The sequence below is a fragment of the Nylanderia fulva genome, unplaced genomic scaffold, assembly GCF_048542155.1.
Source record: "Nylanderia fulva isolate GAGA-0341 unplaced genomic scaffold, ASM4854215v1 Scaffold4, whole genome shotgun sequence".
Classification (NCBI taxonomy): Eukaryota; Metazoa; Arthropoda; class Insecta; order Hymenoptera; family Formicidae; genus Nylanderia; species Nylanderia fulva.
The window spans coordinates 3,401,447-3,427,547 of NW_028190476.1; the positions used below are offsets into that span (position 1 = coordinate 3,401,447).

Below are 26,101 nucleotides of genomic sequence, written 5' to 3' on the forward strand. Positions count from 1 at the left end.
TGATTAATCAAATAATAACGACTCAAATTCGACTTATCGGTACTCTTATCCTCTGACTATCTGAGTACTCGTCCGAAAGTTTCGGAAGATCGATGCCCTGAATAAATAATGCCGTAAAACAAGCATACAAAGTAAGAACAATCCGAGTGACTCTAGGCAAGGCGGTATATACATAGTTTGCCCTCACATCGGCGACGAGTAGGATCGAATAATCCGTGTAACCGAAAGAAGAACGTGTTCGAGATGGTTCCTACACGAAACAACCTGCGATTTGCCGAAATAGGAAGAGGTTATCGCAGTGTCTGATCTGGCAAGGTATAGCGATCAGAACAAAGGACCGGGACTACGTCTTTCTACGGCAGCATATATAACGGTATTTAGCACGATATTTGTTATATATGTGTCTAATCGATATTCAGAGCTTATTGTTCGTCGTTCACGATTGAATGTTTCCTGAAATCGATCAGCGATAAACGATAAAAGGGACAGAAGACATTGGATGATTTTTCCAAAAGCAAAATACATAATTGCCCATCTAACAATGATCCGATTGTGCGTATAAGTGTTGCATGTGTCCTTTGCGAATGCGCCTCAAGCGATAATAAGACTTTCCGAGCTCCAACGCCTAGCGACGTTCCAGGTGAAATGTCAATGGAACTTCGTCAGCTGTGCGCGAAAGTCGTTGCGTCAACCTTCGCGATGCGAATCGATAGGAATTTACGTTGCTCATCCGGAATCTGATTCGCGTCTCTCCGCGAGCCTCGCTGTCTTTCCCCCTAGGGGTGTAATCACTGGGGATTTTTTATACACGGAATTGATATTAAAAATCATACATTTACTTTGTTGAAAAAAAAAGCGAAATAGCTAAGGAAAAATTGCGTGTGTAACAGTGCGTAAGAAAACTGTACAAAGATCATGAAGAAGTAATATGCACAACTTTATTTAATGGAACAGATTTCTAGAAGGTTGATAAAATCGATAAAGAGAACGAAAATGCTCTATATATGCAAGAATGTTATTTTGGCATCACCAAATAAGTCGAATCCCGACAGTTTGAGTCACCCTAGCTTCGGAATAGCTGTCTATAATGTTGATGAGAGTATAAACCACGATTGAACTTAAATAATAAGCTTGTTAATCGTGAAAAATTGTAGCAACGACCGATAATCTTCGTCGATTCTTCTCATAGAGGTACGTCAAGCACATTTAGATGCTGACACAGAACGAGTTCGTCGTCGTCCCGCGTTATTGTTACTTTGCCGAAGCTCTAGTTTCCCGTACGACGTTGCACACGGTTGTAGAGAGCGCTGCAAGAAGCACGAAAAAAGGAAATCGTCGGAGGCGATTTAGTGCCGCCAAGTAATCGCGACATTGTGTGCGGTGCAACTTTATATGCCGAAACGAGAAGGGAGTCGCGTCGATGAAACGTCGTCGCTGCTCGTTCGCGATTAGCGAAAGGAGAGAGAAAGAGAAGGCTGGTGCACCGCGGACGCAGGATCGTAACGAGAAACAGGAGACGATCGATGCACAACCGGCTGATTCTCTCGAGTGTAATGATTTATCAGGTGCGCAAAAATTTCTTTGTCCTCTCTCTCCCTCGTCTCTCTCTTTGTGCTCTCTTAATTGTGCAATCATTTGCATTTGCATCAAGTTTGCTTTGGTATTTGTAAATAGCCTATATAATAATTTAGACAGGCAGTCGTGTTGATTATAATAGTTTTGTAATTTTTAATTAAAATTTATATTATTTTTCCGGGTGATGCAGATGGTAGATTTTTATTTTTAATTTTTGTATTTATAGTGCAGATTTAATAGGATTTGAAATTTTTGCGTACGTTATGTGTAGTATGAAATTATTTTTGATCGAGTTTGTATCGCTTTAAGAGAAGTATTGTCGAATGCAGTCGCCATTGTGTGACACGAGTATGGCTCGTAGTCCCGACACGAAAAGTTTAATCTCGATAGGTCTATCCTCTTAAATATTCTTATATAGGAGAGATGGCCTCTTTATCTTGTGCTATATTGTGCATTGCATGAAACTTTACAAAGCACGAGAAGAAAACGGTTTTTTTGTGTATATGTGCAATGTATTCTCTTATTAACGTTTCACTATAGTGACGTGTTTTACGTAACGAATGACGTATTGTCGATCAGAATCGTTTTTATGCGTGCAAGAAGTTGCATTAAATATCTATCTTATATATTTCAGTATTTGAAAATGTAAGAAAATTTGGAGATATTTAAAGAAATCTATTTTTAGCGTTGAAAAAATTAATTCCTAATTTTAAGTAGGAATAAATTTTTTATAATTATAACATTTAACATATCATATAAAAAAATAGGAATTAATTTTTTTAATGCTAAAAAATAGATTTTTTAAACATCTCAAAATTTTCTTTTAATATTCCAAAATTTTTATATTTCTTAAAAATTTATAACTTTTTTAAAAGTTTTTATTGTCTTTAAACAATTTGCAAATGTATGCGATTTAATATAAATCGTTTGTGTTAGCAATATAAAAATTTAGCGACTTAGATTTGTTAAATGCTAAAACAATAAATTTTATATATTTTCAAACTCGTCGAAATTTTCAAATCTATCATATATTTTTCCTTCGTATTATTTCAGTCACAATAGTCTTACCATATTGGCTACAAAAAATACAAAATGTAGCTTTTATCATAATCATATATCATGTTGGATAAATTGCATAGGCATTTTGACAATTCGCGTTATATTTTTTAATTGATTATTGAATGAGAATTTTTATTTTTTGATATATATTTCACCACAGCTGAGCTTCACAATTATGCGACGATTGAATTGTCTGTTTCCGTTCTACAGAAAGACAAAAGTTGCTTTTCACTATGGCGGCGCCACGTGGCGCCGCCATAGTGAACATTTGATGCCTTGCGTCATCTACTGGCAGAATTAAAACTGCTTTCGTCCGGTCGTGTATGTTTGGTTTGGTTTCTGTCTTCCTACGTTTTTGGATGATATTTAATGTAGTTACGCTAGACATGCAGAACAGATATCTCGATAGGATATCTTTATAGTATAGTGTGCTGACGGATCGATTAGTGTTGCTGTGAATAGTTTCGATAAATAGAGTTTTGGACGTATTTGGTACGTATGTGAATATATATTCGTCGTGTGGGTTAGTTTCGCCTGTTGGCGATCTCAATAAATTATGAACGTATACGTGGCAATTTTATAAATTTGAGTTTCATCCTTTACGTGCATATTTCTACAACGAACATTTTTGTTCCAATCGGCAGAAAGCATTTTTCGAGATTTCAGAGGTCTGACGTCTTCACAACTTTCTCGATTTTGATTTCGATCCGATCTCATAATTTCTCGTTAACCGATAATCAGAATTTCTGATTGTCTTTAATAAACTCTTCGATTTGTCGTCGTATATTTCGCTCTTCAAACAAAATATCTTTCTAACTTTCGATAATGGAGATTCTTCTTCCACGTGAACTTCGGGTTTCTTCCGGTTCGACTTTGAGAATATTTTGTTTGAGATCAAATATGTCATCTGACAAGGATTGAAAACTGAAGAAATAGTTGCAATTTGTTTTTTATCTGTGTTATTTCCACAATTAATTATTATTTATTTTTAAATATAAAAATGTGTGTTGATTTTTGAAGATAACTACTATCAAATTTTTATTAAATTTTTGGAGATATGGAAAAATATAGAAGATATATAACATTAAATTTATTTAAATTTAGTTGTGTAATTTTTGTTACAGATTTATTTCAGATTGTGATATGTGTGTACAATACAAAATCTGCTCATTTTCTGTTAATAAGTTTTGATTTATTTAATTCTAGCGATGTTTTAAACAGTGTTAAACGAAGATCTCTCACACAAATGTGTTTATCATAAAAGAAAGTGCAAACTTGTGAAAAGTGTAAGTTTTTTTAAACAAGATAGTATCAGCTTTTGATATCGTGCAATTCTGTGTTATTGTACATGAGTGTAAAATTGATTGCAAAAGTAGTGGATACACGAATTTTCATAAATACTAAGAATGCAATTGGACGCGAATCTTTCTAATTTTAAGCTGGAATATCTTGTAATATCTCTGTGAGCGCACGAATTTGAAATCAAAATTACGTTGAAGATACATTCAAGAACAAAAGAATAGAAATTTCTTATTTAAAAATATTACAAGAAAAATAACAATCTCTCTAAATATATCGTACGTGGTTGAAGACAAGTGTACGACAATGCAATGTTGTATGACGTAATTTAGCGCTAGTTTAATAGTATTTCCGGAATATATTATACGACTCCACACATACATACATACATTATATGCTATAATTAACTGCAATGTGTATAATATAATATGTCATAATACACATTTAACATAAAAAAGTGTTGTAAAACTGTTTTTTTTTATTTGCAATAAGTATTTTCGAACTCTTAAATATTCTGAACTATATTCTAAATTTACAATTTTAAACATTTATGAGGTTAAATGTAAAATATCTTTATAAGTTTAATTTGTTATACAAATTAAATTATTTAGAATTACACACACATATGCACATTCAATAAATCTTCTATACTCTTATCTCAATGTGCTTAGCTTTTTGTTAATTTACAATATGTTCTTTTATTATAACACTTTGATATATTATGCATAAATGTCACACAGCAAATAATTTTTACAATCTTTTCTGCTTGAATGGTCACTTCTTCAATGATATTTGCAAGTATATGTTTGTAGTGACATTAAGGATTTTTCTTTCTCTCTTTGAATTGAGAATTATATAAAATTGAATAAACCAACTATAACTCATAATCTGAAAAGAATCTTTTTACATTGCTCATTCATTATAGATATTCTACTAACAATACATTATAGATATTCTCTCTATTAAGAGTACATTAATTAAAAATATATTCAAGAAAATTATTAATTCAATTTTTAATAAAAAAAGAATATTGTATGTTTTCTATCGTGTACACCGAAATATCATTTTTATTTGACAAACACTCCAGCGCATTGCGTGCGAAAGGGGTTGATTGGATCAATATCCGTCTTTTACTCCTGTAACACCATCATGATTAGCTATAGCTTTGGTGGGAAAGTTTACGTTTATTACAGCGAAACTAGGGATATCGAATTACGTTAGTGCGTATACTTAATGCGACTGCGTGTTTTACTATATACTACAGTGTTTTACAAGTTACGAATTATAAGATATGTAAAACTTCGAATGTAACATTTTACATTATCTTAATAGAAATTATGTATTATAATATGTATTTTTTAAGAGTATAATCACACTATAAACGACTATAGTAACTGTGAATAATTGTTGCAATTGAATATCGATTGTGAAAAAATGTTATATAAAATATATGATTTAAGTTAAAAAATGTCATCTCGATGAAAGAGTTGTTAAGATAATAAGCCGTAAATATATATTAAGAATAAGAATTTTTTTGTAAATCTGTATATAAATTCAATCGAATCTTACAATTGATCTATTTGACAAGAAAAAAGAGATTATATAATTTTTTAAATTCAATGTAGCGCATGACTTATGGTTCACCCTGTACACATTGAACAACCGCGGTGACAAAGAGCGCGGAGAATCGTCGGAAAATAATCGATCGTCAGTGAAATGTATGTGTTGCTCGAAGTGCGGCATCGTCATTCAGTCCCCTTGACGAAGATTGGACGCATGTCCTGTGTGAAGGACGTTCTTGGCCTTTCAACTCTGTGCATATATATCGAAGAAGCTCCAAGAAAATAAACTCAAGTGCAACCGCAACTCGTTTGGACAAGGAGTTTGCGCAATTGTATGGAATCACGTTGAAATTATATCATCCTACTGTAACAGTGGACATACGAAGCGGAACATGAATTGGAAAAAAGGAGAGAAACAGTATTACACAAGTTAAATCACTATGTGAAAGATATATATGTGTATATATTGAAAGAAACAGCTATGTACATATCAATGCCACATGAGGTTTTGATTATCACCGGAAGTGTGATCTATATTAGCAACGAACAGCAATCTCTATGGCAATTGTGTCTCTTTTATTACTTAATGAAGATTTTCATATAAATTGCAGTCTATGGAGAGTAGATAGATAAATATATTCTAGCTGTTCTATGATGGATTAACATAATTGGATTAGTTGATAAAATAAAAGAAACGCAATTTGAAATGTCTATTGACTCTTCAAGAGATTGAAACAGAGAAAACAGCCAAATAAAAGCATACATTAAAGATTGCATTTATTGCATATCACCTTTAAAAGCTGAAGCTATTTGAAATTATTCTCTGCGACAGTAAAAGATTACAAAATATTTTGTAAAAGAATATTTACAATCTTTACGTTAATACCAAAAATCACAATTTATTTCTTCGTATCCGAAAGAATAAAAAAGTCGATTTAAATAATTAATAACGAAATTACTCGACCATGTGTTTTCAACAAATTACGATAATTTTTTGTGCTATTCTTTGCAATGGCAATTATATTGACGTAAGTGTGTTTAAGAGAACTAGTGCATATGTGAAACATTTAAAAATGACGTCAAAGATGACAATAATTCTTAAGAAATCTTTACTAGTATCTTGTTATCTCTTTTGTGGAAAATGTTTCCCTTTCTCTGCACAAACATATTTAAAATACTGTAATTTTTGTTAAACCTATTTTTGGATCCACATTTTTTATGGAAAAAATAAAATTTCTTTTGAAAAGTATAGAAAGGGTGTTTCTTTTGTTATAAGAGAAATTTGTTTCACTCGTTTAAAAAATAGTTATCCCTCTTTTTTTCGAACAAGTGAGATTTTTAAAAGCTTTTATTTATTGTCGAAAGTCGGCATTATACCTGAGGGACTCAAGCTTTATAAAGTCATAAAACATTCTCTATCTCTGGCTTTTCTCATTTTTGATTCATTCTTCTTTAAATGAGATAAGATTTATGGCATACTTTCTAATCTAGAAAATATGCTAAGCTGCACTAAAAAATAAAGTTTGTTAGTTGTAATACAAGAAAATCTATGATTTATGTTAGATACTGTGTTGTTTTTTTTATTTAATTTTTGACAAATATACAGATTAAATAAAAATAAAATTATATAGCTATAAAAAAATGGTATATTTTTTCTGTTTAAATGCAGGTTGAAAAACAAGGTACAAGATGGACGAATACGAAAAGAAATTCGCAGAAATGCAAAAATACGTTCCATTTGTGGAAGCGATGATTCAGAGGCTGCAAAATAGCCCGGTTGAAAAGGACAGGGAGAACCGGGAAATGCAATTGCAGAAAATGCGAAGTCTGCACGAAATTCTGACAAATAACAAACGAAAGTACGTTGAAAATTATGATAAAATAAATAAAAAATTTATACAAAATTGTCTTATTTAATAATTATATAGCTAATGATATTTTGCTTGTGTGTGTATAATTTATGATCGTTTTTATATCAATATATCTTTTCGTAATAGCAATAATAATATTTTTGTAATAGTAAAATATAACATATAAAATCTGATTTATGGACATTCTTTAATTAATTAAAATGTTATTGGCGAAACAGGTTGAAGATCGGGACATTGCAACGATGCGGAGATGTTTTGCAGAAACTGTATAATAAAGTTGAAAAGGTAGATACGCTATAATGTTACAAGCACATTGAGTGTTCGAATACATATATATGATAATTTATTGTAGTTGTATGTTTATGTAGAAGCTTATTATATATTATATATAGTATTATAAAACTTAATCAGAGTTGCCTATATTCTTAAATACTGGAAATATAAATTTCAAGACACTTTATACATATATGTTTATATACGTATATTTTGCTTTCATCTTTTGTGTGTATGTATGTGCGTGTATGTTTATGTGTGTAATTAAATGTATTGTTATATTTTATTATACGCATTACATAAAACAACTATAAAAAATCTTTCTTTAAATATTCTGTAGACATAGATTCACATACTTCTGAGAAAGAGAACTGAAAGATTTTGTACTTATTTATCAAGATTTTATACATTAAGAAAATATGTAGAATTTAAAATAAATATCAAATTTTACGCGTATGTACGCTTGAGAAAATAATCTAATTGTTTCATAATATGTTGTTCAAAACCTATTCATACTTTTCCTCTTTTTCTTTATATGAAATTGAACAAAATAATATATAATTTAATGTAATGTTTCCGGCATGTTTTCATTATATAATGATTTATTTTATCTTGAAAATGTTGCAATATTCTCATTACGACATATATAATCTCAATGTGTAATATCTATATCTCTAAATTTGTACAGTTCAAAATGTTACAAAGATTTTTAACACTTCAATTCGCACTTGTTTTTTCTGCACTGTAACATGTTTTAAAATAGTATGATTTGCACTGCATAATGTATTATGAAAACGCAAGAAAATTGTAAATATGTTTCTCTCTTCTCTTAATGTCTAGAATTGTAGTCGCTTGGTACTAAATCCTTTGTTCTTTACACTTGTAGTATCAATTGTTGCATTGTTTTCTTGTACTGTTGAATGTTTTCAGGCTTCCGTAGTGCATGTTTAGTCTTTGTATTTTAATTATTCTAATTCGACACGAGTTTCAGGGAAACACACCCGGTTTGCAATTGTCGGCTAAACAAAATGATGGCACCGCGCCGCAACCTTCGACGTAAGTGTTATATTTGTAAAAAAAAATGTATAAAGAACGAAAAAGTGCAAACAATTTTCACAGTTACAATTTCGCTCAACGGATTCTTAAAATTCACAATAGATGCTAGAATAATTATATAAAGAAAGAATTTCTTTTAGTTCCTCGGAGAATGCGAGATCAAATCAGAAGGCTGGAGAAGAATTGCAAAATACGGAAAAGGATATAGAAATCGAAGAAACTCCGGCGAGTCCGGATACAGTCAGATCCTCCAGTCCTGATTGCCAAATTGTGCCAGTAATAATTCCTATGGAACGTAACACGATCTCTAAGAATAGGCGAAACAGAAATAGACGAAAAATTCGTAACATACCGGTTATAACTCTTACGGATCGTACGAAAGAAATAACCATCTCATCGCCGTCAGATTCCCATTCGGAAGAGGTTTCTTTCTCCGAATGGAATCTGCTGGAAGAATCGGAGAGGCATAATGTTTCAAAGAACAGAGGCGATTGGCAGCCTTCGATGGTCGCTTCCGGTCATGATGTCGCGTCCGCGGCGAAATTGATCAGCAACAATCTGCCGCAAAAAGTCAGCGACAGCAGGAACTATACGGCAGATACTTATAATGTACCAACTGTTCCGGTGCCTTCTCTCGGTGGCTCTAGGAGATTAACGTCAGTCTTGGAGAAGAACAAACTGAACTTGGACATGATAGCAAACAGTTCTTCTAGACCGGAATCACCCGTCAACGTTCCGGAAGTGAGACTCAGGTCTCCTGATCCCGAGATACTGTTTGCCAAACCTACGTCACCCAAATCAAAAGATAGCCACACTATGCCACCGAAGCCGCTATCGAAACCGTCGTCGATACCGTCGTCGCTTCTGTTTTCGCCACCTTTCTCGAGTGAGCCTCCATTATCCATGGAAGATATAGCGGAATTATTAAATGACAAAGATGACAACGAGAAAACGAGCGATAAAGCGGGCGAAAACACTGGGAAACACAAAAAGGATAAGCAAGAAGCGACCAAAGACGACAAAACATCGAAAGATCCTCTGACATCGAACAGAGAGAACGAGAAGCGATCAGAGGAGACGGACAAGCATAATACAATTAGAATTAGAAAAAATTTGCAAGCAGGAACTTCGGGCGCGAAGTCGAGCGAGAAAGGACCGCCTCATCAATTGAATGATCATCGATCGGGACCACAAACTTATTCGAATTCCAAGTTCCAAGAGCCACGTTACGCGGATAACTATGAGAGGCATCCACGTCAACGAGATCCTCACGAAAGCGCGAAAGATAAGTTACCTGCTAATTCCAACATTCCTGAGGACACATCGCCTCAGATTCTTTATCATAATATTACAAATAAACCGGACGAGAGAAACGTTCCACTATATCAGAGACGTCCAAGTTTATCAGCAGAAGGACGAAAGGACACGTCTAGGCCAGATAACGAATTTATAATAGAAGGTATCGATTATTATAACATGCATCATAACCAGATGCATTGGCCACCTCCCGCGGCTTCCACTGATCATGCATTCGGTGCGCAGTGGACATCTGTATATGGCGGTATAGCTCAACCACCTTTGCAACCACCGTTGCAACCAACCTTGCAACCACCGTTGCAACCACCCTTGCAACCTCCTCAACATCCTTATCAACATCCGATAGAACCGCAATTTAGGCCGAATCAATTTTCGGTTGGTCCGACTCTACCTCCTGGTCCTAGACCGTTAATAACTCCTGCCGCGCGGCCGCAAGACTTGAATCACGTGACGAGATCAGAAAATATTCGGGAGGATATCCCTCCTTTAATGTCTTCCCCTACATTTCCGGTCGCGTCACAATATAGAGGCTTTCAAATGAATCAAGGACCTTACGATCCAGCTTTCAACGTCGACAGATCAGCGGAGTATCCCCATGTGAGACCAAATTGGGATGGGTCCGCTAACCGGACGCCGGAAAATGTAATCCCGTGTGGAATTCAGATCGCGGAAAATTCCACAGGATCTTCATATCCGCGACCCAGCACACCTTATCCCTGGGGCACGCGGGATAACAGACCGTGTAACAGAGGCCGCGGGAGGGACGGATATTACGACAAGAATAGGACAGAAGTGAGGCCTGGTTTCAATCGTCGACCCGATTGGCCGCGGGACGGTTTCCCGAATCGAGATCCACGTGTTCGTACGGATCACAATACGATGAACCTGACGAATCAGACCAAAGAGACCGGCGGTTCTGTTAGAGATCCACGCCTTGCCAAAGATAAACACGTGAATACCCCAACTAAAGCCAAAGACGTCAACACCCACAACGAGAGGGATCCTAGAAAACGACCAAATATTCTAAAAACAACCAAGGAAAAAACAAAATCGCAAAAGTCAGAACCCGAGAAAGAGAAGGTGGATAAGCAACTGCCGAAAGATAGGATGCAATCGCCATTAGAGAGTCTATATGGCGTAATCGACACGAAGGCCAGTCAAAATTCCGGTTTGCAAAAGTTCAAGATTCCCAAGATTAAGCGACCCGAACCGCCGCAGCCGAATCGCGTTGCTAATAAGACGAAGGAGACCGAGAGCAAGACTTCGTCGCGGACGAAGAGCGATAATAAGAAGAAAAGTAAAAGTTCACGTTCTGAGAACACGAGCAAAGAGGATGCGAGCACCGAAGTAAGCAGTAGTAGCGACAGCAGCCACGTAATGCAGAATCAGTTCAAGCAAAATGACGCTGCGAAAGAGGGAGAAGTTATTTCGTCTTTTGTCGAAGAAATTAACAAGAACGAGGTGAAGATCGGCGAAGCAGACTCGGTAACGAGCGATTCCAAGTTGAATGACACGGAGAAGAGCAAGAAAAATGAGGTGGAAGCGGACGAGCCGAAACAGAAAGAAGAGGTAACTCAGGAGTTGATCGAGGCGCTTATCAGAAAATCGTTTGAATCCGGTGAAGGAAAGAAGTTATTTGAACAGGCCAAACTGATACAGAAGCTCGGGGAGGCGTTGGAAGAGAAGAAGTTGAAGAAGATCAAAAAAATTATCGATTCCGAATCTGAAAGTAGCTCGGATAAGGATGAAAGTAAAGTCGAAACGAAAAAGACCTTAACGAAGAAAAAGAGACGGGTAATTATGTCAGACAGCTCGGACGATGAGTGTCTTGCGGAGAGGCTCGAAGTCTTGGCTGGTCTTGATGCGAATGATGAGACAACAGCTTCCGGAACAACGGATCTTCAAAGTTTAAAAGAGAAAAACGGAATAATGATATCTGATAATGTAGATAAAGAATTAGCTAAAGATACTACCCCGAAGAAAGATAACAGCTCATCGGAAAATCGTGACGAAAAGCGTGATCTTCAAGACAATAATAAAAATAAAAACTCAAGATTGAAGAAAAAAAGTAATAAGGAGAATGATCGGTTAAAAGATAAAAATGAAAACACTGATATTCAGTCAGAAAACAGTAAACAAACAAATAATCGACTGGAAGATGATGATAAAGCGAAGAAGCAAGATAAGGTTAATCAAACATCTGTAGAAAAATCAAAGGACAAAAATAGTCGAGAACGTTCGTTGGATCGAAATAAAGATCACGCGGAGTGTGCGGAATCTGTTCCTAACATCGCAAATGGCCGAGATGAAATTTCCGGCGATAAACCAAAAGTTAAAACGAAGAGAAGAAATTCTCTGGAAATGTTGCAAGAGGATGTCAGAGAAATGTTTATTAGCAAAGGCGTAGTGACAGCGACGGGTCATCGGATGTGTCGATTACTAAGAGAAGAACAATCAGCCACGTTATTGGCGAACTCTAAGAAGGACGAGACATCTAGTACTGAAAAAAAACTTGAGGATACTGAAACGGTAGTGAACAACTTCAAGAAAGCTTTGAGATCTCGTAGTGGAGAGTCGAGTAAGGCGAAAGTCAATAAGAGACGCGTTAAACGAACTCGTAGTCTACGTTCCAGAGAACGTGTTCCTAGCTCCAACAGCGAAGAGGATCAACCGCTGGCTCTGCGAACCGAGAGGATCAGCAGCAGTGGTACTAAAACACCGACTCAGGAAGAGGATCGCAACGAGGATAGTATCGATTCGCTCCGTAGATCCAAACGTGTCTCGCGTAAAGATTTAAATGTAAGGGAACCACGAGTGCTTGTCGAGAAGACTGATGTCGCAAAGATAGACCTATCCAGAATCATGTTTGATAGCTCATCTGATGAAAGCTTTGGCATAGATTTGTCCGAGTTAGCTGCGGCGGTGGATAGTCCCCTTCAGCCAGAAAAGCAATCCGATCAGGACTCGGTGGACACGGTGGTGAGTTCGAAGCCACGCAAAATGAGCAAGAACATGAGTAAACGAAGTTCGAAGTTGAAGAGAAGCTCGTCCCTGCTTACCGACGACAAGAGCGAGGACGAAATATCCTTCACGGACGAGGAGAGCGTTACGTCGGACATCTCTATGTCGAGTAGCACACTTGCCGGAAAGAGAACGAGTGGTGGCTCGGCCAGAACGTCCACTAGAGAGGAATTGTTGAGTAATATTCTGGTGGGGCTGGTGCCGGCGCCGACGGAGAGGAGCAGCGCGATGCTGACCGACAAGGGTAATGAAGCAGACCTCGAAGAAGACACGAGTGAACCGCCAATCGCAGAGACGAACGCGAAAAAGACCTGGACGAGGAAAAAGAAGAAAAAATCCAGCTGGCAGATGGGAATAGTGACTACTAAGAAGAGAAAGAAGAAAACCGCTTTGGCAGCCTCCTCTAAAGCCTTTGCTCAGACGAATCTCGAGGAGACAAATACTGGAATTAACGTTCCGATGGACGCCACAGAAGATAATCAATCGATATTGGAAGATAAGGCTGCGAAAAAGCTTCCCGATGATAATCGTACTGTAGATAACGTAAATGTAGATTTTCCAATAAAACGCGATGTTAAATCACCTCCAAATACAGATAATTTTGATTTAGATTTTAACGATTTGAACTTGACCGATTTGAACTTATCAGAATCTTTGGATGCAATCAAGGCAGCGCTTTCAAGCGATTCGCTTATTTCCATCGAGGAAACTAAGCCGACGATAAAGACGGAAATAGTGGAAGATACAAGTACTGCTATCACATCACCGAGTACTAGTACTTTTGTTAAGATCAAGACGGAAATAGCGGAAGATACAAGTACTGCTGTTATCACATCACCGAGTACAAGTACTACTGTTATCACATCATCGAGTACAAGTACTGCTGTTATCACATCATCGAGTATAAGTACTGCTGTTATCACGTCACCGAATACAAGTACTACTGTTATCACATCAGCCCCTACGAATACATTTTGCAAAGAAACATCAAAGATCCTTTATGACGAGCAGATGGAGGAGCTCCTCGGTAACATCACCGTCAAACAGCTGATGGACTATATGTGGTTTGGCCAGGACAAGTACAAGTGCCTGTTGTGCGTCTTCATGGGCAAGAACATCGTTCACCATTACAAGGTAAATCATGCGGGACGAGAGGTGCTAATCGCGCGTCTCAACTCGACGAATGCCGAGGCTGCAATTCTGGAGAGTAGCGCGACTCCGCATCTAGAATCCACGACGGAAGGCCAGGTGTGCAAGTTCCGCTGCAGGTTCTGTTATTATTACGTGACGGAAGGTGCGGCCGACGTGGCCCTCGAAGCCTTTTACGAGCACTGCACCACGCACACGGGCGAGTATAGGTTTCATTGCAAAAGTTGTTCCTATCAAGCAGTGGCCAAGGCTTCCATGAAGACGCATTACTATAAAATGTGTCGGAAATACAGCGACACGTTCAACGAGGCTGTGACCGGGGACGATGTGCCCCGTGAAGGCGCCGTTTACGGCTACCTGTGTCGCGGTTGCAACTACGTGCAGCTGAAGCGGGATAATGTGGAGGCCCACGTTGCGTTTTGGCATCGAGATACCAAGACTGAGATCTTGAAGATCAACATGTCCGCGACGAGCGTAGAGAATGTCACGAATAACAGCAATGAGATCTCGCAATCACTTCCGGCTTCCAATGCGAAAGAATTTTTCGCTGTAGAAACGAAGCCGAAGATTTCTCAATTCGAAAGCACGGAGAACAAAGAGCTGGAGTTGAATGTCGCGAGGGAAGTATCTCAAGGTAACAATGATGAGATCGATGAAGAGTACATGCTACGTGAACCGAAAACGGAAGATGCGATCGACATCAAGGAAGAAGAACCGGAGGTGAGATTGTCCCAAGAGGTGAGCACAGGTAATCTACGCGCATTCGTTTGCCCGCCCGAGTTGGAGAACAATAAAGAGGCTGAAATACAGCGGGAACGGCAGAAGAAGATGCAGGAAATTGCCAATAACATCGGTATCCTAAAAAATTATTCCAAACCAAACTTGTCCATAATAGACAAGGTGCAGGACAAGATGCGCCCAGACAGGGCCGTTTCTCCCGTTACTGAGGGTGATTCATCAGGAACGACCGATCTGGATACGACATTCGAAGAAGACTCTCCTTCGTTACTTCCCGTGAGTCCTACAATAGAATCCGTAAGCAACAACGTAATCATCAAGGAGGATACGTTGAGTCAGGATTTGAACACTCAAAAAAATCCCCCTTCTTCTACGGAACAATCGGTTGCTGATAAATCGGAGGTGACGAGCGACAAGACGGACGGGTTAAAGATTCGAGATCCTCTGACAAACATGGATCCGTGCAAGAAGGACGATGATGAGAGCGACGGGGAGATGAGCGACGATGAACGTTCTCCGCCAATCTTCGAATCAGATTCCAGTAGCGAATCGGATTCCGAGCCACCGACTGATGTCAACATGATCCTGCAGGAGACGTCGAACATTAACGCGTCATCTTCGCGAGATCCAATGCTGACGACCATTCAGAGACTGGTTGCGCAGCTTCAAAATGTCAAACCGTTGGAACCAGTGTCCGAGTCGGTGCTTGACATCAAGACGGAGATTAAAAGCGAACCTATGTCGTTTATCCCGAATCCACCGAATGTCGTACCGATCGCCACTGCCAAGCGATTGTTGGCGAATGAATTAAACGTCAATGATTTGTCTAAGACACAGGAAATGCCAGAACGTGCTGATTCCAGTACACCTAAGAACTTCATCAGGTTGAGGCGACTCAGCGGTGACAAGCTATCTATTCCGGTGCAATCGGATAATCCAGAGGACACGCAAGCTTCCATCACGGGTGGGTCGAAGCATTTGCAATCATCTGCACACGTTGTGATAATGTTCCTAATAATTGAATATATTAATCTCAAGAGATTTACCTGTTAACAATATTTTAAGTTGATTTTTTCAACTTCTTGGTAAGTTTTATCCGACAGGTAGCATCTCTTCGTCTCTTTTTTTAGAACTAGTATAAGAGATGCAAACTTACCAAACTATTGGAAAAATCAGCTCTAAATAAAGATATATAGGTTTAGAAAAGAAAATAAGATATATAGGATATATAAAATTTATATGTATTATAATTGTTAGATGGAACTCAGTCGAACAACGCAGTAGACGTGGCACAAACTGATACAGAAGGAGAGTGTTCATTCCTGAGGATTGAAAATGTAGTTAGCCTCGCGCAATCCGATAATGCTGGGAACGAAAGTCCTATTGTAAGATTATATAATAATCGCAATATTTTTTTTTAACTATTCAATTTATTATATTATCGTTATTATTGTATTTTTATTATATTATTCCACTAATTTTAGGTAAATGACATCAGAAAAGCAGTGGAGATCTCCCCGAAGAAAGGGATACCTATCCTGAGGAAATCCAATCAGCCTATAATATTGAAGAAGTTCAACATTATAACGTCGAACTCTCAGACTACTCAGCCAACCACGTCGGAACACGTGACATTGTTTCCGGTCAAGAGTCCGCTGACGTCCTCGACAAAATTCACCACTACTCAATTGGCCACTTCGAATTTTGTGCCTATCTCCTCGAAGATCCTACCGGTTACTGTCTCGCCGGCAGTGACAAGCTCGTCGAACCTAAAAATCGTGAAAGTAGTACGGACGCCTGTGCCTCTGAAATCGCCCAAGGACACGGCTCATCCGTCCGTCACGAAATCACTCAAGTCTATGGATGCTTACGCGGCGATGATGACGGAGATGAAATTGATTCACTTCTTCAAGTGCATGGGCCGCGACTGTGATTACACGACAGACTGTATCTTGTTGTATTCCAAGCACTATCTCAAGCACTGCGATGAGGTGAACAAACGAAAGGACAACAGTGAGAATCGGCAGGATTTCAAGAAGTGCGTTTATTGTACCGCTTGTCCAGCAGACTGGATCAGCATGAAGACTCATCTATGGGAAAAGCACAGTTCGTGTCGATACCAGTGCATTTATTGCTTCTACCGGGCCCTTACGCCATGCTATGTACAACAACATCAGGTAATTCATCTTAGCTATTGTTTTGAATGAAAGAAATGATATGTATATATCTGTATATATATATATATTTGTATTGGATCAATTTTTTTCAGGCGACTTGTCATCCTGGAAGCAGGTTTTACTTTCTATTGGGCAAAATGATTAAACCGATCCAAAAACAGGAAGACATTAATTATAATGATTATATAAGGCCATTTGTGTGCAAACATGGTACGTTATTACAGTAATTTTGTATTAATTATGTAGTAATAATGTAATATAATTGTAATACAATATTGTGTTATGTATTACAAATATATTTACATGGATGTCTGTAGTATCTTATTGTGAACAATTATTAATTTGGATAATTTTCAGACGGGAAAATGTTTTATACACTTGAAACATTTGCTACACACTTAAAGGAACATAAATCTTCACATTTCAGGTGTCATTTATGTAATTGTAAATATGAGATAACATTACTTATATCAGTAAGTATCTTCCCATTCATATTGACTAATTGCTAAAAAGTGAAAAATAATTGCATCATTGATTTGTTTTAATGCAGCACTACAAGTTACATGGATATTCCAAGTATCAATGTGTATATTGTTTATATGGTACTGAGACCTTAAACGAGATGCACCAACATTTGAGCGCTTTTCACTGCAATCGACTACCGCAAACTATTGAACGCTCGCTTCCTCAAGTGGTATAATTGCTATCATTAATTAAACAACAAAACGATAAAGTTATTATCATTATGTTAATACTTTAATTTTAAATATATTTATAGAGTCATTATAATATCATTTCTTTATTATTACGATTTCTTTATTAATCGTGTTTATTTAACTTCTAGCTCCTCGCCGATCATGTTGAAATTGTGACGTCAAAGAAATACCATCTCGAAATAAAAGATATTTTGATGAAACAGCACGAAAAATTATTTCAGCTTGTTAATTAATTGTCAAGAGAAACGAATAATTTTCGAGATATTTTAAAAGTGTGCTAAAGCCATCTGAAATAATATTTTTTTAAAAATGACATCTAAGAATTTTTAGCGTATACGTTCTCGCCTCTGATGTCACAATCTAACATGATCGCGACGAGAATCCAGGAGCCTCTTGACATACAGCTTCATACAAGATATGTATTATAGGTACAATCTAATGTAAACACTGCACAGCAGCTCGTTATGCGAACTTTCGAAGAGTCTGCAAAGCTCAACGAGGGAAATGTCGAATCGAGTGCTGACAATTCGAAAAAGGACACTTCTACGAAAGACGCGATAAATAATCAGACTTCTGTAGCTTCACTAGATATAGAAGTCGCTTCGAAAGCGTCAAACAATCCAGCAACGTCCAGCTTCACTGGTAGGACGAGCAACATGGAAACCAATGCAAATGTTTCCAGTACTTCGGAAAAACAATCTATAAATGCGTCTCTTGTTAGTAATATAGATGAAAACACGAATAAAAATGCTAGTGAAAAACAACTCTTGCAAAATAAATCTTCCTCGCAAGGATCAGAACAGGACAAGTCAAATACTACAAATCAGATTATTCAGGAACAGGAATGTGATCTGCTATCGAGTTTAAATGACTGTAACGCCGTGGATCCATTAGAATTATCGAACGAATTCGATAGCAGTGATGAATTTGTTAATACCAATCTTCTGGACAATTCAGAATTTTTGAAGAATCTGGGCCTCAATTCTAGCAACACGTCGTTCTCTAATGACGATGCGACGACGTTTGCGGATAAAGCAGAAGACAGTGACATCGAGATTCTGGAGAATATTGAAAGCGGGAAGAAGACTGAGAAAAAGAATGTTGAAGATAACACGAATCCAGATTCAAAGTCTTTAGTTAAATTGAAGATTGAGAAGGAGCAGTCTGAACTGGGTGATACCGAGGATAAATGCGAGTCGGAGAAGGTGTCTACGTCCGCCGACGCGCAGTCGGAAAGACCTTTAACTTTGGACGACATCAAAGACACTGGTCGTGCCGGACTTGAACTGTACAAATGTGGTTATTTGGAGTGCAGTTTCGCGGCGACGAATTCATCGATATTGAAGGATCATATTAAGATCTGTACTTTGGGAGAACCGGCCAAAAATTTATGTTGTGCGCATTGTAAGAAACGTTTCGTCAAAATCGGTTTCCTTCTGGAGCACATGAAGGCTCATGGATTAAAGCGTTTCGGATGTTCACTGTGCAAGTCCAGGATACGCGGTCTCATATCAAGCTACACAACATATGAAAACGAAACATAAACATCTCAGCACAAAATTAGTACCTGCAGATCCGACAAACCCCTCGGCCGAAGGCCTCTTTATCGTGCAAGCAGTTGTAAGTCTTTCATTTCGTCATAATTATTTATACTAAATTTTAAACAAATACATTATATCCTCTCACTTTTTTGAAAGGTATATAAATTGTGTAAATTTCTTATATGTAAATTTTGTAGCCTTTTGGATCCGTTGAACGAAAAAGCAAGAAGCGCAAAGGTACAAAATCCGGAGCGGAGCAAGAAGCCGAAAAGAGTACGGATTTCGAAAAGTTATCGTTCAGCCCTGATGAGATAGAGCAGTTACCGCGTCAAGCGATTTACAATCGGGAGGTCCAATGTGCCATGTGTTCTTTCAAGACGAAAGTTCGGACAAACATTGTCCGACATCTGCAATTACACGCGAACGACCAAACCGTGCCCGAGAGCGGACCTGTCAATCCCGTTCCCTGTTTAGATAAGAAAGAAAAGATGTTCGATAAGATGGTGAATCTCGCAAGCAGCTCGCACCAAAACGGGCGAATGGGTGGGAAGCCGAAAGAAATTGTGAAAGAAACTGAAGAGGACGATAGTATACCGAAATTTGTACCGGAAAATAAAAGGTATATATATCAGACTTCAAGTAGTGGTCAACAAAATATTAGGTTTGTTCTTTTTAGCTGAACTATTGCAGCTAAAAAGGACAGACCTATTATGAGACATTTTGACAAGTATTAATTTTCTTGCGAATAGATATGTATGCAGCGTGGCCGAGTGTAATTATCTAACGGTGGACGAGGCGATGTTGAGATACCATTTAAAGGCTCTACATTCGGAAGAACCGTATTTCCGTTGTCCTCATTGTCCTCCACCGCCACCGGGACAAGAAAACCAAAATATAGCGATTGATAAGATGGGGGTTCACTTGAAGATGCACGATGCGAGGCTTTACAAATGTTCCCATTGTAATCACCATCATTATCACAGGTTTGCATATATTTATATAATTGTGTGTGTTCAACTCTGCAACGCGCACGGTTACATTATTTTTAATAAATTTTCTTTTATACATGTGATATACAATTTTAAAACATGTGACAAGTGCTACTCTGTAATAAATTATATTATTACATAAATAAAATAATAAGTATTATAAAATGATACTAGTTTGGTTAATAAAAAAAGAAATATATGTGAAAAAGGAGGAAATTAAATATTACACTTGGCAGATGTTTTGAAATCTTCTTCTGCTCGCGCAAGTGCACTTTCTATGCTTTCTGATAGTCTCGAAATATCGTCTAGGCACGTTGTGGAGCGGCATCTCACCGACAAACATCCGGAAAAGAGACCATTCGTGAAAGTAGTGAGAGAAGTCGAGAATACAGAGAACATTCAGCAGTCGATGAACGAGGAGACAGAGGAAGAGGTACCCGATCCGGACGGCAACCACTGGAAGTGCAACCTTTGTGACTTCAAGTGCGTTTACAAAGCAGATATAACTACCCACGCGGACGCCGTTCACGGGGAGAACTGTCAGTACAAGTGTATCTTGTGCTCGTTCAAGACGAGCGGAAAGATCATCCTCGAGCAGCACATCAACAGCAAGCACGCGTGCGACTCCAATGTCGATTACACCGTGATTTATCAGAGGATAAAGGGGGTCAACAAACGTAACGTCGAAGCTACGGAACAAGGTGGGCAAGACGAGCCCTTCGACACGACGCCACTTTGGAGCAGAAGCATGCCGCGGATCCGACATATCCGCGGTATTCTTTTGGAAGAGGAGATCGAAGAACCCGTGACGAGCGAGAGGTCCGCAACTCCGAAAGTATATCAGAATAAACGCAAGAGCGACGCGGAAGGCTCGACAAAGCCGGCCAAGATGAAGTTCACCGGAAGGTCGAGCGACGATAGCAACAAACAGTTTAAGGAAAGATCGAAGAGAATCTCGTGTGATAAATTGTCCGAAGACGCGGAAGGTGAAGACAAATCGCCCAAAGACCCTAAAATGGCTGAACTCAGTGATTCGGATGTGGGGAGATTCGGGCCTTACGGCAAGCCGGAAGGCAATTTGTATGTCTGTACACTATGTAATCAATTTAAGACCAAATATAAGCACGATATGAGAGATCATCTTTACAGAGAGTTGAATTATGCAAGGTAAGTAAAACTTGGGACACTTTTGAGGAATTGCTCATTTTCTTACAAATATCATTCTTAAAGCTTCTGGATCCTCGCCGTGGCTATGTTAGAATGTGACATCAAAGGCAAAAAAGATATTTCAATGATTTTTATTTCAAAATGGCATCTAAGAATTTTTAGCGTGTGTTTTCCCGCCTCTGACGTCACAATTCTAACATGATCGGCGAAAAATCAGGAGCTTTAAGAGAGAGATTATATGGATTTATTTGTTATATAGGTGGCATTGCAAAACTTGCGGATATTTATCGGTAAATCGTAATGCGTTAATACAACATTTTGGAAAACGCCATAATGGAGAATGTCCGGAATCCGTGCCACTTTCTCCGGACAACGCGATTGAGGATTGGGTATGTTTATTTAAGATTTGTTCATTTTTTATTTCATTTTATTAATATTTATTATTACATATATTTGGCTTTACTTTATTTATTCATTATAAATTAACACCCTGTCAAATTTATACAGGTAAAGACTTTACTGAAGAAACAGACAGATATGATCAAAGCGTCTAAAAACATTAATGTTCTTGTCAAAAATGTCACGGTATCTGGCAGTACTTGCCAAGAAGTTGATAACACAGTTTCTTCAAAGAAGATCCAAAGCAATAACAGAAGAACCGTAAATCTCGCGCCTACGATATCTAATCTACAAAACGACATTCTTCAAGATGCCAACAGAAGCAGCATAGATTCTGATGATGGTGATAGTAGGGACAATGATGACCTTGTAATAGATATGAAAGAGGATGAGTCATTCGAGAGTAAAAACAATGAAAATAAGCCTAAAAATGATAAATGTAAGTATATATTAGATCATGCATATTTCACTCCTTCTCATTTAGATAAAATAAAGTATGTCAATTGTTATGTTCAGTTGGCGAGAAGAACGAAGAGAGATCGAAAAAACTGTTCGCCTGCAAGCACTGTCAGATGACCTTCCACCGTCCGCGTGGCTTGAAGCTTCATATTCAATACTCTCACTTAAAACGGCTCGGCTTCCTGTGTCCTTACTGCGATCGCAGCACCAACTCGGAGGCGATGATGCGTCAACATATTCGCTCGAAGCACCCGAAGAATCCGGAGAAGATCATCCAAAATCCATCCGCGTGGGAGAACGAGAAGCTGACCAACGAGTTCTGGGAGAAGGAATATGGCATCGTTTGTCCATCAAAAGCCAAGAAGCGGAAATTGAATGTCGTCGACGATGCCGTTACCGGAAATAGCGCGGACACGCGGGCGAAGTGTGAGGCGTGCGGCTTCACGGCTATGAGTTTCATAGGATTGAAGTCGCACATGAGATCGCACATTCCTATCAACAAGCACAATCTCAAGTGCTCGTATTGCACTTACAGTTGCACCTTCAAGGCCGAATTGCTGGAGCATTGCAAGATTAATCATCCCACGATGCATTTAAAGTACCAGGAATTATCGCCGGTAGCTGGATCCTCCTGCAGCGAGACTGCGAGTAAATCATTGTCGAAGAAACGGGACATCGATCCATTAGAAGAAGATTTAGAAGAAGAGGAAGAAGAAGAGGAGGAAGAAGAAGAGGAAGAGGAGGAAGAAGAACCAACGATATCTGTCAGCAAACCGATGCCGACCGTCATCTACACTTGCTTCTATTGCAAATATTGCAGCAACTCGTTGACGTCCGTCAGACGACATTGGAGTCGTGTACACAAGGACACGAAAGCTCCGGAGACCTTGACCACAAAGATCAATCTATCTGTACCGTTTAGATACAAGGAGTCTCTGGCGAGATTGTCATCACCCAAGGATTGCGCGAACAAGAGTGTCATCGAAATATCGCCTCGTGACTTTGTAGAACGATCGGGGAACCAATCACTGATTGTGGCTCAACGGCGCGGATGGATCTGTCAATGGGATGGGTGTCAAGAGTTTTGCGAGACTGACGCCGATAAGATAACACATCAGAACATGTTTCACTCTCATCTGCCGCCGAAATGGCTGGAGCAGCGGCAACAACCAAGTCAGTCGAAAGGGTAAGATCGCGTTTTTATCTCATATCCTTCCTTGTAATTTTTATAAGGACATTTAATTAAATAGTCTCTATATTTTAGCTCGCCGTTACGACTCCCTGTTTTTTGTCCCTCGAAATATTCGAGTTTCGCAGCAAAGACCGAGAGTACCAGTTTGAACTCGGTTATGGAGAACTTGATAGCGAACCAGGCCGGACGAAGCCTGGATTTTGATGATCAGAGTCGTATTTCTGATGCTTCGTTACTTCGGGACAGTGGTTCTGACAGTAGTCGAACTGTCGCGAGGAAATCTACAACTAGATCCACTCTCTTTTCCTACACAAGACCACCGGGTCCACGCGTTTTCAAGGCTGTCGCTCGCAAGTCCACGAATCCCTTGCCGAGACATCCATTAGGCGCTTTTATGTCATACTTGCCACGTAGCGTAATGACGGAATTAAAAGCGGAAGAGACAGAGAGTGAGCCATCCTCCCATTACGGAATACCAAGCAAACCAGTTAATCTGGGCGAATTAAACACATACATGGTAGTTGGAGGCCACAAAATGAGATTAACCTGCCTCACTCTGTCCTCGCTGATTAATATCAACGCGAAAGTATTGGTGAAGGACATCAGGAAAGATCCAAAATATGTCGCTATTCTATCAAATTTTGACTAATTTTTTTTTTTTTTTTTTTTTTTTTTTTTTTTTTTTTTTTACCGGGTGAATAGATGCATAATTTTTCATAATATCGAGAAAATCAGAATTTTTCTTTAATGATGGTTGATTGCTTGCGAAAAATGGTATAGGAGTGAAACTATAAAATGCAAAACCTTGATTACAATTTGTGTACGCCGTGAAACTTACAAAGCAGAAACAGACAGAAGAAAATTTTATATTTTTAATTTCGATATTTTTGTTTCGTAAGTGTTAAAGTGTATATAATAAAAGTGGACGATATAAATAAACAGTTAATAAACACAGCTGTGCGTAAGGGGAAAGATATATCGTATAAAGTATACGATATATCTATAATAGTACGATTAGTACAATTAAAAAAAAGTTGGTAAAATATTTTAGTTTAAAATATTGTCATCTCGAGTATACGAGAGCGGTCCGATAAGTACTTAGCCTCATCGCCCGATGGTGCCAGTATCACAAGAGAGTTTTACTATCGTGTAGTACATTTTCGTAGACGGCTACTGTCAAAATTTCAGCCGAATCGGGCTCGTAGTTTTGTTTTGACCGCGTGTGGAAGCGGGCGTGTCCGCGGATTTTAGAAAAATGGAAAAAGAGCAATATCGGTCGGTGATTCGATTCTTGTTTTTGGAAGGGAAATCGCGCAGCGAAATCAAAGAGCGCTTGGATGCTGTGTACGGTTACTCTTCTCCTTCGATGGCGACCGTCAAAAAATGGTTTAACGAGTTTCAACGTGGTCGCACGTCGGTTTTTGATGAGCCACGCCCAGGTGCCCCGAAAATGGCTACCACGGAGGATAACGTGACAAAAATCCACGATCTCGTATTGGCAGACCGCCGATTGAAGGTGCGCGAGATAGCTGAAACAGTAGGCATCTCAAACTAGCCTACTTTGCAGACCTCGAAAAAACGTATTTTTCAGATGGGTTAAAAAAGTTGGGAGCATCGCTAAGTACTTATCGGACCGCCCTCGTATGTTTGGCGTGATACATTTATATGATATACAAATCATATAGATATATTGTCTGTTGAGATCGAATTATTGTTAAACCTATAATTACACTTTACACTGCAAAAACTAACGTATAAGAATCATCGAAAAAAAGTCGAAGAAAAAACTATTTTTCGTATATTTTCTAAAATTACATGTGAGTCATTTCACATCACTCGTATTTATTTTTATTTTATTTAATATAGAAAGTCACCTTTAATGCGAAACGAGGAAATAAAATGTTATACTATCCATTTCATTTCTTTTGTACTGTAAATATCTTTTATTTAATATTATATTCATAATTTTATAAATATTCTATTGTGCTTTTTATTTTGATAAAAAGATAAAGATGATGGTTTGGAGTTGAGTCCTATATGCTATTTTGGCAATCGCATTTAGTGTATACAAGAATAATATAAAGATGTCAGATTTTAATTAGCATATTATATTGTATTCGGCAGTGACAAAATTTTTCTTTCCTCCTGTAAGTCATTTTGATATGATGGAAAATAGTAAACAGGATTTTTTGTAATAAGACAAGACTGACAACAAGCATATTGTAACAAAAGTATCTTTTAAAAAACTGTAAATATATGTATTATACCTCAAATAAATATTTTTGATTTTTATAAGTTAATAATTAATTTTAATGATCAAGCTAACACAGTACGAAATTAATTTTAAATACAAAAGATAAAAGAAACCACATCGAAATTTTTTTTAATGGGTTTAGTAACATTTATCTCCTTCTCGCTTTTGCATTTAATTGGCTCAACTTCTTTATTAAAGTGATTTATACTATCTCCTTTTGTTTTTAAAAAAAATATGACATGTATTTCACATTATTTATATATTTATACTTTCAGAGATGTTTTTTT

At 37.9% G+C, this 26,101-nt stretch overlaps 1 protein-coding gene across 1 annotated transcript; it reads left to right on the top strand.

Annotated features, from left to right (window-relative positions):
* The first annotated feature begins 384 nt into the window (after positions 1–384).
* On the top strand, positions 385–25,855 carry LOC114938035 (uncharacterized). Its single transcript, XM_029311758.2, is given in 19 exon segments — positions 385–1,565; positions 7,165–7,354; positions 7,585–7,651; positions 8,631–8,695; positions 8,836–15,884; positions 16,178–16,305; positions 16,405–17,097; positions 17,190–17,307; positions 17,455–17,570; positions 17,648–17,791; positions 18,242–19,309; positions 19,311–19,433; positions 19,552–19,973; positions 20,104–20,337; positions 20,653–21,510; positions 21,770–21,899; positions 22,018–22,348; positions 22,426–23,554; positions 23,633–25,855. Coding segments are annotated over 18 exon segments (13,422 nt in total). The 5' UTR covers positions 385–1,565; positions 7,165–7,184; the 3' UTR covers positions 24,210–25,855.
* Positions 25,856–26,101: the final 246 nt, after the last annotated feature.